The sequence below is a fragment of the Scyliorhinus canicula genome, chromosome 14 (assembly GCF_902713615.1).
Source record: "Scyliorhinus canicula chromosome 14, sScyCan1.1, whole genome shotgun sequence".
In the NCBI taxonomy this organism is placed as follows: domain Eukaryota; kingdom Metazoa; phylum Chordata; class Chondrichthyes; order Carcharhiniformes; family Scyliorhinidae; genus Scyliorhinus; species Scyliorhinus canicula.
This window is the reverse complement of record NC_052159.1, coordinates 155626898-155639256: the sequence shown is the minus strand read 5'-3', so window position 1 is coordinate 155639256 and position 12359 is coordinate 155626898. Positions and strand designations below refer to the sequence as shown.

Genomic DNA, 12359 nt, shown 5'->3' with positions numbered 1-12359 from the left:
CTGGTATGGGAATTGAACCGTGCTGCTGGCCTGCCTTGGTCTGCTTTAAAAGGCAGCGATTTATCCCAGTGTGCTAAACCAGCCCCAGATTTTGTTTCAATTTAGAGTACCCAATTATTTTTTTCCAATTACGGGGCAATTTAGCGTGGCCAATCCACCTACCCTGCACATCTTTTTAGGGTTGTGGGGGCGAAACCCACGCAGACACGGGAAGAATGTGCAAACACCACACGGACAGTGATCCGGGGCCGGGATCGAACCCGGGTCCTCAGCGCCGTGAGGCAGCAGTGCTAACCACTGCTCCACTGTGCCGCCCTGATATAAAAGATTTATTACGAATATTAAAGATCATCAATCTTGGCACCGCAGTAGCATTTTCATTGCCCACATCTTTTACAATTGAGGGCAAGCTTTATGGGAACTTTGCTCAGTCTTGTGGGGAGCCGGTGGGGGTCCGGGGGGGGGGGGGGGGGGGGGGATTGTGATTGTTTTGTTTTGTGGGATTCCTCGGTAGTGACAGAGTTACGACGTTTGCTGTTTAATGCTTACAGCCACGCCGACACAGGGCCACAATAAACAGCAACTTCACGTCAGTGGGAATGATGCCACGCAACGCAGCTCTCAGCAACAATAATCACATGTCAGCACCTTCAAGGGCAGGAAATAAGTCTGTTGACCTCTTGTGAGCCACTGGAAGGGCAATAATCCACATGGGCTGATTGAACAAATATAGAAGTTGATCACTGCTAGTCAGCACGGATTCCCGAAGGGAACGTCATGGCACAGGCAAGTGGGCCGAATGGACTCCTTCTGTGCTATGTCACTTGTAATCTGCATGTGTCGGAAACAAAACAAGTGTGTTTTACTGAGGCAGCTGGCTATGTTATTGAGGAGATGCAGTGAGGAGAGCTCAATTTCCCTAAAACACAGGATAGTAAAAAAAATAAATTCTGGGAGGAAATAGCCAGACGCCTAAAAGTAATTTTAACCAACAACAGGGTGGCAGGAAGTTCAGGATGATCCATGGAATCGGCTGTGAGTCAGTGGGTCACAAGGTTGTGAGTTCACCCACTCCAGAACCTTAGCACAAATATCAGGCTGACCCTCAAGGGCAGTACGAAGGGCGAGCTGCACTCTTGGAGTTGGTGGCTTCTAGGTGAAACACTAGTTTTCCGCTCAGGCAGACGCAACAAAAAACAATACAGCACAGGACGAGGCCCTTTGGCCCGCCAAGCCTGTACCGGCTATGGTACCAACCTTGGCCAAAACCCTCAGCACACCCTAGTGCCGTATCCATCTAGACCCATCCTCTCCATGTGTTTGTCGAGATGCCTTTTGAACGCCGTTAATGTATCTGCTTCCACAGCCTCCCCTGGCAACGCGTTCCAGGCACTCACCACCCTCTGTGTAAAAAACCTGCCTCGCACATCTCCTCTTTGCCCCACGGACCTTAAACCTATGCCCCCTGGTGACTGACCATTCCACCCTGGGAAAGAGTGCCTGCCCATCCACTCTATCCATGCCCCTCATAATCTTGTAGACCTCTATTAGGTCACCCCTCAACCTCCGTCTTTCTAATGAAAACAGTCCGAGTCTATTCAGCCTCTCCACGTAGCTAACACCGTCCAGACCAGGCAACATCCTGGTAAACCTCCTCTGCACCCTCTCCAAATCCTCCACATCCTTTTGGTGGTGTGGCGACTAGAATTGTGCGCAATATTCCAAGTACGGCCTTACCAAGGTTCTAAACAACTGCAGCGTGACTTGCCAGTTTTTATACTCGATGCCCCGTCCAATGAAGGCAAGCATTCCGTCTGCTTTCTTGGTCTCATGGTCACTATTTTGAAGAAGAACAGGGGGAGCTACCACAAGTGGCGCGGTAATATTGCATGATCTAAGCGACTAGAAATATTTATTTTAACTGTCTGGTCATTGTCGCATTGCAGTTTGTCGGAGCTTGCTGTGCACAAACTGACTTGTCATGTTTCTTAAATTACAACGGTAGCGATATTTCACAAGCGCTTCATTGGTTGTAAAGCACTTTCGAATATTTTGAAGTCATGAAACGAGCTGTAAAAATTAAAATCTGTCTCTGAAAATCAGACCCAAAAATGTCACCCGTTATACGTCACCCTCAGCTTCACAGGGTATACCATACCATAGTAGCATTTAAGGGACATCTAGATAAATATATGAATAGGGTGGGAATTGAAGGATACAGACTCCGTAAGTGCAGACGGTTTTAGTTTAGGCAGGTACCATGGTTGGCGCAGGCTTGGAGGGCCGAAGGGCCTGTCCTGTGCTGTATTGTACTTTGTTAAAACCTCGAAGAAAACGGAAGAGTGTAAATATTCAGTGCCGCTTTGCAATACTGCACTCTTCCAGTAGGATCACAGTGACATCTTGTGCCACTGCTTGCTTGCATCTTTATTTGTGTGCATTGCGCAGTACCTTCTTGTTTAAAGCAACACCATCTTCACAGTCGAGGACAGCACAATCTACGCGGAGGCTGGTAATCTTGTGGAGCTTCCTTTCATCATTTCCAGGTACGTAGAGCACAGCTCTCCGAGGCACATACTTGTCCTTGGTATCTGCACTGCAGGTGTAGCGACAATGCTCCACATGCCCGAGAGCACTGCACGTCTTGGCAGAGTTACCTCTGAAAAAACAAAATGTCATTGAACCTTCAAGGTCAAAGGAAAACAAAAAAAACGGCTTCAAAGGGTCGCAGGCAGATTAGAAGGAAAACTAATTATCCATTTGCTTTTTATGAGGAAATTAAAAAAATAAATAAATTTAGTGTACCCAATTCATTTTTTCCAATTAAGGGGCAATTTAGCGTGGCCAATCCACCTACCCAGCACATCTTTGGGTTGTGGGGGCGAAACCCACGCAGGCACGGGGAGAATGTGCAAACTCCACACGGACAGTGACCCAGAGCTGGGATCGAACCTGGGACCTCAGCGCCGTGAGGCAGCAGTGCTAACCACTGCGCCACCGTGCCGCCCTTTATGAGGAAACATGACGAGCATCAGCACTGGGAAGTGAATCTCTGCAAGTTAGCGGTAGTACGCCTTTCGTGACATCTTGAGGGACAGTGCAAACTGAATGAAAGACAATGCTTTGGTATTCTCGCTGGGGCACTGGTTTATTAAAATGATTCACTAAAGAACCAGGCTCAGCTATGTGGTTGTACTAAACGGGAGTAGGACAGGAGGTGGGGATAATATAGAATTGGAGATGATGTGTGTAGAATGGGAAAAGGAGGATGTGCAAGTGAGTGAAAAGAAGAGGGTCACACCAACAAAATGTATTTATGTAGCACCTTTTTTCCCTCAAATATACAGGCCCAAATTTTTTTTTTTAAGGGGGCAATTTAGCGTGGCCAATCCACCTATCCTGCACATCTTTTGGGTTGTGGGGGTGAGATCCACGCAGACACGGGGAGAATGTGCAAACTCCACACGGAGTGACCCTGGGCCGGGATTAAACCTGGGACCTCGGCGCCGTGAGGCAGCAGTGCTAACCACTGCGCCACCATGCTGCCCCTTGACCCTGGCAGGTCAGTCAGGGGATGCCATGGTACAATGAAGACCATAGGTACAAAAAGCATGAGTGTTTCAGTAGCAGCTGGGTGAACGGAGGGTCAAAGATGGGTGATATATGGGCGATGGTGGAAATAAACAGTCTCGGTAACGGAACAGATATGGGGCGGAGAGGGTGGAGTATGTTTCGCATTTTAATGCTGGGGGATAGAGTTTTGCAGGGCTTGTTTTGATATTCTATGGAAGGGAGTATGAGGAGCTGTGGGTCAGGATCAATTTCCCTGTCCACAGGCAAGGGGACCGAGGTCATTGCGTCTTTGGATCTTAGAACAATGAGATGTGATCGCATTAAAACATCCAATATTCTTAGGGGGATAGATCCTCAGAAGATGGCTGGAGAGTCTAATATTAATAATCTTTATTATTGTCACAAGTATGCTTACATTAACACTGCAATGAAGGTACTGCAAAAATACCCCTAGTCGCCACACTCCGGCGACTGTTCGGAGACACAGAGGGAGAATTCAGAACGTCCAATTCACCCAACACAACAAATGCGTCTTTTGGGACTTGCAGGAGGAAACCGGAGCACCAGGAGGAAACCCACGCAGGCACAGGGAAAACTTGCAAACTCCGTACAGACAGTGACCGAAACCGGGAATCGAACCTGGGTCCCTGGCGCTGTGAAGCAACAGTGCTGACCACTGTGCTACCGCGCTGCCCAAAGAAGGATCATCACCTTAGGCCATTTAGGACTGAGATGAGGTGAAATTTCTTCACCCAAAAGATTGTGAATCTTTGAAACGCTCTATCCTAGATAGTCAAAGATGCTCCCTCACTGCTCATGTTAAGGCAAAGGTCGATGGATTTAAGGGTGGGAAGGTGGAAGAGGTTCAGCCATGTCCTCATTAAATGCCAGAGTAGGTGAACTCTGGTTTAATATATTCTTGGAGGTTGCATCACATGACTTTCTGCCTCCAGTCAACCCAACCTCCTGTGATTGGCCAACTAGCTGTCTCACTCTTATATAGAGATTTGCCAGAAAGTGGTCCAACCCACAATGCAAGGGATTCACATCGTTAGATCTCGTGAGGAGTGGTAAGTCGGGTAGACCCCGGAAGTCAGATCTCCCGACATCCACCAGTCACGTTGCGCCGCACTGCTTTTCCAGCACAACGTGATTTCATCCATGTTCTCTCAAATCACTGACACAGGCTTAAAGTATTCGGCAAACGAACCAAAGACCAGCAAATTGTTCTGATCTACGGCGCCGTGCCTGTAAGGGCACTGGAAGCAGATTCAACTCTAACTTTCAAAAAGAATTGGGCAAATACTTGAAGGGGAAAAATTTACAGGGCTATGGGGAACGGGCAAGGAGTGGGACCAATTGCATAGCTCTTTCAAAGAGCTAGCACAGGGATGATGGTCTGAATGTCCTCCTTCTGTGCTGTGTGATTCTCTGACTTCACAATGTTTATGCCCCTGGTAACAATATCTGGCATTGCAATCACCCTGTTGGTGTGAAACCTCCGATTCTCCAGAAGCAACACTCTGCGAGAAATCTGTTTTATGTATCAGCTGGCAACAGATTTGCGATGCTCCTTGCTATGAGGCAGCCTTTGTCATTGTCGGGGGGATGGCGGGGGGGGGGGGGGGGGGGGGGGGGGGGGGGGAGGGGGCACACAGAGAACCCCAAAATTGTACAGCACAGATTGAGCAAATGAAAGCTGATTTCACCGCCCTGCTTCCTCCCACAGAAAGGCTGTTTCCTCAACTTAAAATAATTACTCGTTTATGCCTTCAAAGATGCAATGGTATCTGCCTGAAGTATTCCCGGTGCCAAAAACATTGTACGGCAACAATTCAGAGGAATATTCTCTTCGCCTCTCCGAGTCAAAGTCTTCAATTAAAAACCACTCATCACTGATTCCCAAAGCACAGGAAATGGCTTTTTCCTTTTTGCCCTGTTAAAATCCTTTAGAATTTTAAAAGCCTCTATTAAATTGCATGGTCTCCTGTACTCCAATGGAAGTAATCCCGGTAACTCAAACCATTCCTCATAACAATCCTGCTTTATCCTGCTGAACCCAAGTATGTGATCTCCACAGTTTTATGGTGCATTCTGTAATTGTGGCCTCACCATTGGATTTTACCTGTGTATCTCACCCTGTAGCATCTCTCAAAATACTTTCTGAATAAAGTTTTGTGAAACCCTTTCAGAAATTTGAACACCGCTCCCATCCACAAAACCTGCATTCATATAACATTTCATATCCTCAAACCGTCCCAAAGTGTTTCACAATAAATAAAGTACAGTACTGACCCTCTGACAGTGCGGGACTCCCTCAGTACTGACCCTCTGACAGTGCAGCACTCCCTCAGTACTGACCCTCCGACAGTGCAGCACTCCCTCAGTACTGACCCTCTGACAGTGCGGCACTCCCTCAGTACTGACCCTCTGACAGTGCAGCACTCCCCCAGTACTGACCCTCTGACAGTGCAGCACTCCCTCAGTACTGACCCTCTCACAGTGCAGCGCTCCCTCAGTACTGACCCTCCGACAGTGCAGCACTCCCTCAGTACTGACCCTCTGACAGTGCGGCACTCCCTCAGTACTGACCCTCTGACAGTGCGGCACTCCCTCAGTACTGACCCTCTGACAGTGCGGCACTCCCTCAGTACTGACCCTCTGACAGTGCAGCACACCCTCAGTACTGACCCTCTGACAGTGCGGCACTCCCTCAGTACTGACCCTCTGACAGTGCAGCACTCCCTCAGTACTGACCCTCTGACAGTGCGGCACTCCCTCAGTACTGACCCTCTGACAGTGCAGCACTCCCTCAGTACTGACCCTCTGACAGTGCAGCACTCCCTCAGTGCTGACCCTCTGACAGTCCAGCACTCCCTCAGTACTGACCCTCTGACAGTGCAGCACTCCCTCAGTGCTGACCCTCTGACAGTGCAGCACTCCCTCAGTACTGACCCTCTGACAGTGCGGCACTCCCTCAGTACTGACCCTCTGACAGTGCAGCTCTCCCTCAGTACTGACCCTCTGACAGTGCAGCATTCCCTCAGTACTGACCCTGACAGTGCAGCATTCCCTCAGTACTGACCCTCTGACAGTGCAGCACTCCCTCAGTACTGACCCTCTGACAGTGCAGCACTCCCTCAGTACTGACCCTCTGACAGTGCAGCACTCCCTCTGTACTGACCCTCTGACGGTGCAGCACCTCCTCAGTACTGACCCTCTGACAGTGCGGCACTCCCTCAGCACTGACCCTCTGACGGTGCAGCACTCCCTCAGTACTGCCCCTCTGACAGTGAAGCACTCCCTCAGTACTGCCCCTCTGACAGTGCGGCACTCCCTCAGTACTGCCCCTCTGACAGTGCAGCACTCCCTCAGTACTGACCCTCTGACAGTGCAGCACTCCCTCAGTACTGACCCTCTGACAGTGCGGCACTCCCTCAGTACTGACCCTCTGACAGTGCAGCACTCCCTCAGTACTGACCCTCTGACAGTGCAGCACTCCCTCTGTACTGACCCTCTGACAGTGCAGCACTCCCTCAGTACTGAGCCTCTGACAGTGCAGCACTCCCTCAGTACTGACCCTCTGACCGTGCAGCACTCCCTCAGTACTGAGCCTCTGACAGTGAGGCACTCCCTCAGTACTGACCCTCTGACAGTGCGGCACTCCCTCAGTACTGACCCTCTGACAGTGCAGCACTCCCTCAGTGCTGACCCTCTGACAGTCCAGCACTCCCTCAGTACTGACCCTCTGACAGTGCAGCACTCCCTCAGTGCTGACCCTCTGACAGTGCAGCACTCCCTCAGTACTGACCCTCTGACAGTGCGGCACTCCCTCAGTACTGACCCTCTGACAGTGCAGCTCTCCCTCAGTACTGACCCTCTGACAGTGCAGCATTCCCTCAGTACTGACCCTGACAGTGCAGCATTCCCTCAGTACTGACCCTCTGACAGTGCAGCACTCCCTCAGTACTGACCCTCTGACAGTGCAGCACTCCCTCAGTACTGACCCTCTGACAGTGCAGCACTCCCTCTGTACTGACCCTCTGACGGTGCAGCACCTCCTCAGTACTGACCCTCTGACAGTGCGGCACTCCCTCAGCACTGACCCTCTGACGGTGCAGCACTCCCTCAGTACTGCCCCTCTGACAGTGAAGCACTCCCTCAGTACTGCCCCTCTGACAGTGCGGCACTCCCTCAGTACTGCCCCTCTGACAGTGCAGCACTCCCTCAGTACTGACCCTCTGACCGTGCAGCACTCCCTCAGTACTGACCCTCTGACAGTGCGGCACTCCCTCAGTACTGACCCTCTGACAGTGCAGCACTCCCTCAGTACTGACCCTTTGACAGTGCGGCACTCCCTCAGTACTGACCCTTTGACAGTGCGGCACTCCCTCAGTACTGCATTCTGCTCCGGTGTGGGGGTTTAAGCCAGAACCGCTGACTCATAGGCACAGGGGCTGTTTAGCACAACGCTAAATTGCTGGCTTTGAAAGCAGACCAAGGCAAGCCAGCAGCACGGTTTGATTCCCGTAACAGCCTCCCGAACAGGTGCCGGAATGTGGCGACTAGGGGCTTTTCACAGTAACTTCATTTGAAGCCTACTCGTGACAATAAGCGATTTTCATTTTCACAGGGTGCCCCCCCCCCCCCCCCCCCCCCCCCCCCACTGAGCCTCTAATTTTCACCGTATTCCAAATTAAGAGGGAGTCAAACCACATGGTAAAGGCTAATTAAGAAGGAACTGAAGATAGCCAGGCAAGTGGGTGATTTAAAGTGAAGAGACTAGGAACAGTGAGGTTGATATAGTCTTGCAGCAGAACATGGCCCAGGAAGGGGCTTTGAGCGGGGCTGGGGTTCAGCAGCGTCGCTGGAAACCTCAGTTCATTGTGTCGCAGCAGTAAAGGAAATCTATCAGCAGAATTCTCCCCTGGCCCCACCGGTGGGTTCAACGGCAGGTCAAATATGGTTTTAGTCCAGCGCGGATTTCCCGCAGTATCTTCCACTGGTGCCCCCCCATGAGGATTCGGAATCCCGTTGCACGCTGGCTTGAAACTGATTTACGTACCGCTAATGGGATTAAGGCCCGATCGGAATCTTCCACCCACGCCCCAATCTCCACGACACCAGTGGGAAACACCCCGGTCCAGAAGACGTCTGCAACAAAGTGGTTGGCGGATGTCGGAATTCATCTGAACAATGCCTGGGGTTGCTTCGGAGTTTAGGATGGAGGCCGCCTGCAACCTTGGACCCCAGGACACCACAGCAGTGTTCGGGGGGGGGGGGGGAATCTATAGGTGGATCTTCCAGCTTCAGTGCCAATGAGGAGGACCTCAGAGTGTCCAGGTTGATAGGGTTGTGAAGAAGGCCTATGGTGTGTTGGCCTTTATTGGTAGAGGGATTGAGTTCCGGAGCCATGAGGTCATGTTGCAGCTGTACAAAACTCTAGTACGGCCGCATTTGGAGTATTGCGTACAGTTCTGGTCGCCTCATTATAGGAAGGACGTGGAAGCTTTGGAACGGGTGCAGAGGAGATTTACCAGGATGTTGCCTGGTATGGAGGGAAAATCTTATGAGGAAAGGCTGATGGACTTGAGGTTGTTTTCGTTAGAGAGAAGAAGGTTAAGAGGTGACCTAATAGAGGCATACAAAATGATCAGAGGGTTAGATAGGGTGGACAGCGAGAGCCTTCTCCCGCGGATGGAGGTGGCTAGCACGAGGGGACATAGCCTTAAATTGAGGGGTAATAGATATAGGACAGAGGACAGAGGTGGGTTTTTTACGCAAAGAGTGGTGAGGCCGTGGAATGCCCTACCTGCAACAGTAGTGAACTCGCCAACATTGAGGGCATTTAAAAGTTTATTGGATAAGCATATGGATGATAAGGGCATAGTGTAGGTTAGATGGCCTTTAGTTTTTTTTCCATGTCGGTGCAACATTGAGGGCCGAAGGGCCTGTACTGCGCTGTATCGTTCTATGTTCTATGTCCCTGGAGATCCACCTTCTGTGTCAGGAGGTCTACCTTCTTTCTTCAATAGTGGGTCAATGATGTCAGGTGCCTTTTTAATATTGCACCCAGATATGATGGTGGGACCTGTATCATCCCGTCACCCCACCACAGAACATTACCGGGTGCATAATTAATGAGGTCAGAGCTGGAAGATATGGTGTGGTTTCCCGCTAGTCTCCACATCCCCTCCCGTCTCCACATCCCCACAATCCCGTTATGTACCGACCCCCACAGTGGGAACTCCACCGGGTCAGCTTTGCTGCAAGTTTCCCCACAGCCCTGCCACAGTGGACTCCGCGGTGGATCAAGGGGGTCATTACACACCTGGAGGAGCACCCCAAAATCCATCGGAAGGAACCCCTCCCCCCTCCCAATGCAAATCCTGCCCCCCTCCCCTGCTGACAATTAGGGAAAGCCTCCCCCATCACCACGGGAATAACGGGTCACCCCTCCACAGCATGAGGGTGACACGACCCACCCACCCACTGACCCCCCCATCAGAAACCTCCATTTGATCCCCCATAGACCCCCTCCAGAGACCCCCAACATAGATCTCCATCATAGACCCCATCAATGCCCCTGCCTGATAGTTGAAGAGCAGTCCAGTCAGTTGAGTGGAAATTCGCTGCATTTTCACTTACCCGTCCCTAACATCTGCTGCCTCAAACAAAAGTGTTTAAAGCAGCAGCTGTTACAAGTATCAGAGGCTTCTTCCAGAGCCAAATACACTTCAAATGGCTTCAAATCCCTTGACAGCCTTTGAAATGCAAATCTTCCATTCAATTTCACACAGCAATACTTTGGATTTGCCAGTGATTGACAGTTTTATTACTCCAGAGGCAGATGCTTGGTGGATTATTGATCTGTCTTTCCCTTCACGCTTGAATGCATCTCAATTATCCTGCTTGGATGCTAATCACAATGTTTGTAACCACCCTTGCTATGATTGACAGCTCCTTACCACATCAAAACCATCTAGGCGCTTTCACTTCCTTTTTTTCACAGTAGAAAATACTTAGTTGGTTTTGTTGTGCTGAGGAGCTGTCAATCATAGCAAGAGTGTTTATAAATATTGTGGTTACAATAAAATCAAGGGGTTGGATGACCCGTACTGTGGGAGGGTGACCCATTATTTCCATGGTGGGAGGGTGTAGGATTTACATTGTGGGGTGGGAGAGGGGGTCCACCGCCTGACCTCAGTATCGGGTCACACACTTAAAATGGAGGCCCACTACCAGGATTCCCATGGAATCTGGTGAGACCTCCCCATATAAGACAGTCACTAGTAAATCCAATCGGAAATTCAGGAGAAATTTCTTTACCCAGAGTTGTGGTGAGAATGCGGAACCCGCTCCCACAGAGAGTAGTTGACGTGAATAATATAGATGCATTTAGGATAAATACTTGAGGGAGAAAGGAATAGAACGTTTTTTTTTAAATTTAGAGAACCCAATTAATTTTTTCCAATTAAGGGGCAATTTAGCGTGGCCAATCCACCTCGCCTGCACATCTTTGGGTTGTGGGGGCGAAACCCACGCAAACACGGGGAGAATGTGCAAACTCCCCGTTTTTGGGCAGCAGGGTAGCATGGTGGTTAGCATAAATGCTTCACAGCTCCAGGGTCCCAGGTTCGATTCCCGGCTGGGTAACTGTCTGTGCGGAGTCTGCACGTCCTCAAGCTGTGTGCGTGGGTTTCCTCCGGGTGCTCCGGTTTCCTCCCACAGTCCAAAGATGTGCGGGTTAGGTGGATTGGCCATGATAAATTGCCCGTAGTGTCCTAATAAAAGTAAGGTTAGGGGGGGGGCTGTTGGGTTACGGGTATAGGGTGGATACGTGGGTTTGAGTAGGGTGATCATGGCTCGGCACAACATTGAGGGCCGAAGGGCCTGTTCTGTGCTGTACTGTTCTATGTTCTATGTTCTAACTCCACACGGACAGTGACCCAGAGCCGGGATCGAACCTGGGACCTCGGTGCCGTTAGGCCACAGTGCTAACCCACTGCGCCACCGTGCTGCCCCAAGGAATAGAACGTTGATAGGGTGAGATGAAGTAAGGCAGGATGAGGCTCGACTGGAGAAGGAACACTGGCATAGATCCGGTGGGCCAAGGCGTGCTGTAAAGACCATGTAATACTTTGCCTATATTTGGAGGGAATTCCCGAGCTTTGGGACCAGGTAGCTGATTAAGGCTCGGTCACCAGTGTTGAATGTTGAATGTTGGGCTTGCACAAGAGACCAGAATTGGAGGAACACAGAGATCCCAGAAGGTTTCAGGATTGGAGGAGGCGGCAGAGCTCGGGGAGGGATGGGTGAGGCCACGGAAGGATCTGAACTTAAGGATGACAATTTTAAATTTGAGATACTGCCGGAATGGGAGCCACTGTAAATCAGTGAGCACAGGGGTAAATGTGACTTGGCGCAAGCTAGGATACAGGCCGCAGAGTTTTGGAAAAGCTCAAATTTATGGAGAGGGTTAGGTGTTTAACCCAGCAACACATTTAAGTGAAGGGCCTCTGCGGTAATATCGTGTTCAGTTCAGGGCACCTCATTTTGGGAAGGATGTCCAGGACTTGGAGAGGCTGCAGGACAGATGTATCAGGATGATACTACGGATGAGGAATTTCAGTTAAGTGGAGGGTTTTGGAGAAGCTGGGGTTGTTCCGCTCTAACTCAAGGGGGTTCACAGAGAGAGCCTAATAGAGATGTTTAAAATTATGAGGAGTCTTGTTGAAGCAAATGTTTCCTCTGGCAAGTAGACAGGTAACCAGTGGTTACAGATC

The 12359-nt window shown here is 50.4% G+C and overlaps 1 protein-coding gene across 2 annotated transcripts in view; it reads right to left on the bottom strand.

Annotated features, from left to right (window-relative positions):
* clybl (citrate lyase beta like) overlaps nt 1-12359 on the bottom strand; it is a 149255-nt gene that overhangs the window by 18309 nt on the left and 118587 nt on the right. For both annotated transcript variants that reach the window (XM_038818031.1, XM_038818032.1), the window contains exon 3: nt 2452-2659. In XM_038818031.1, coding sequence (XP_038673959.1) covers nt 2452-2659 — 208 coding nt within the window. The remainder of the gene's footprint in view (nt 1-2451; nt 2660-12359) is intronic.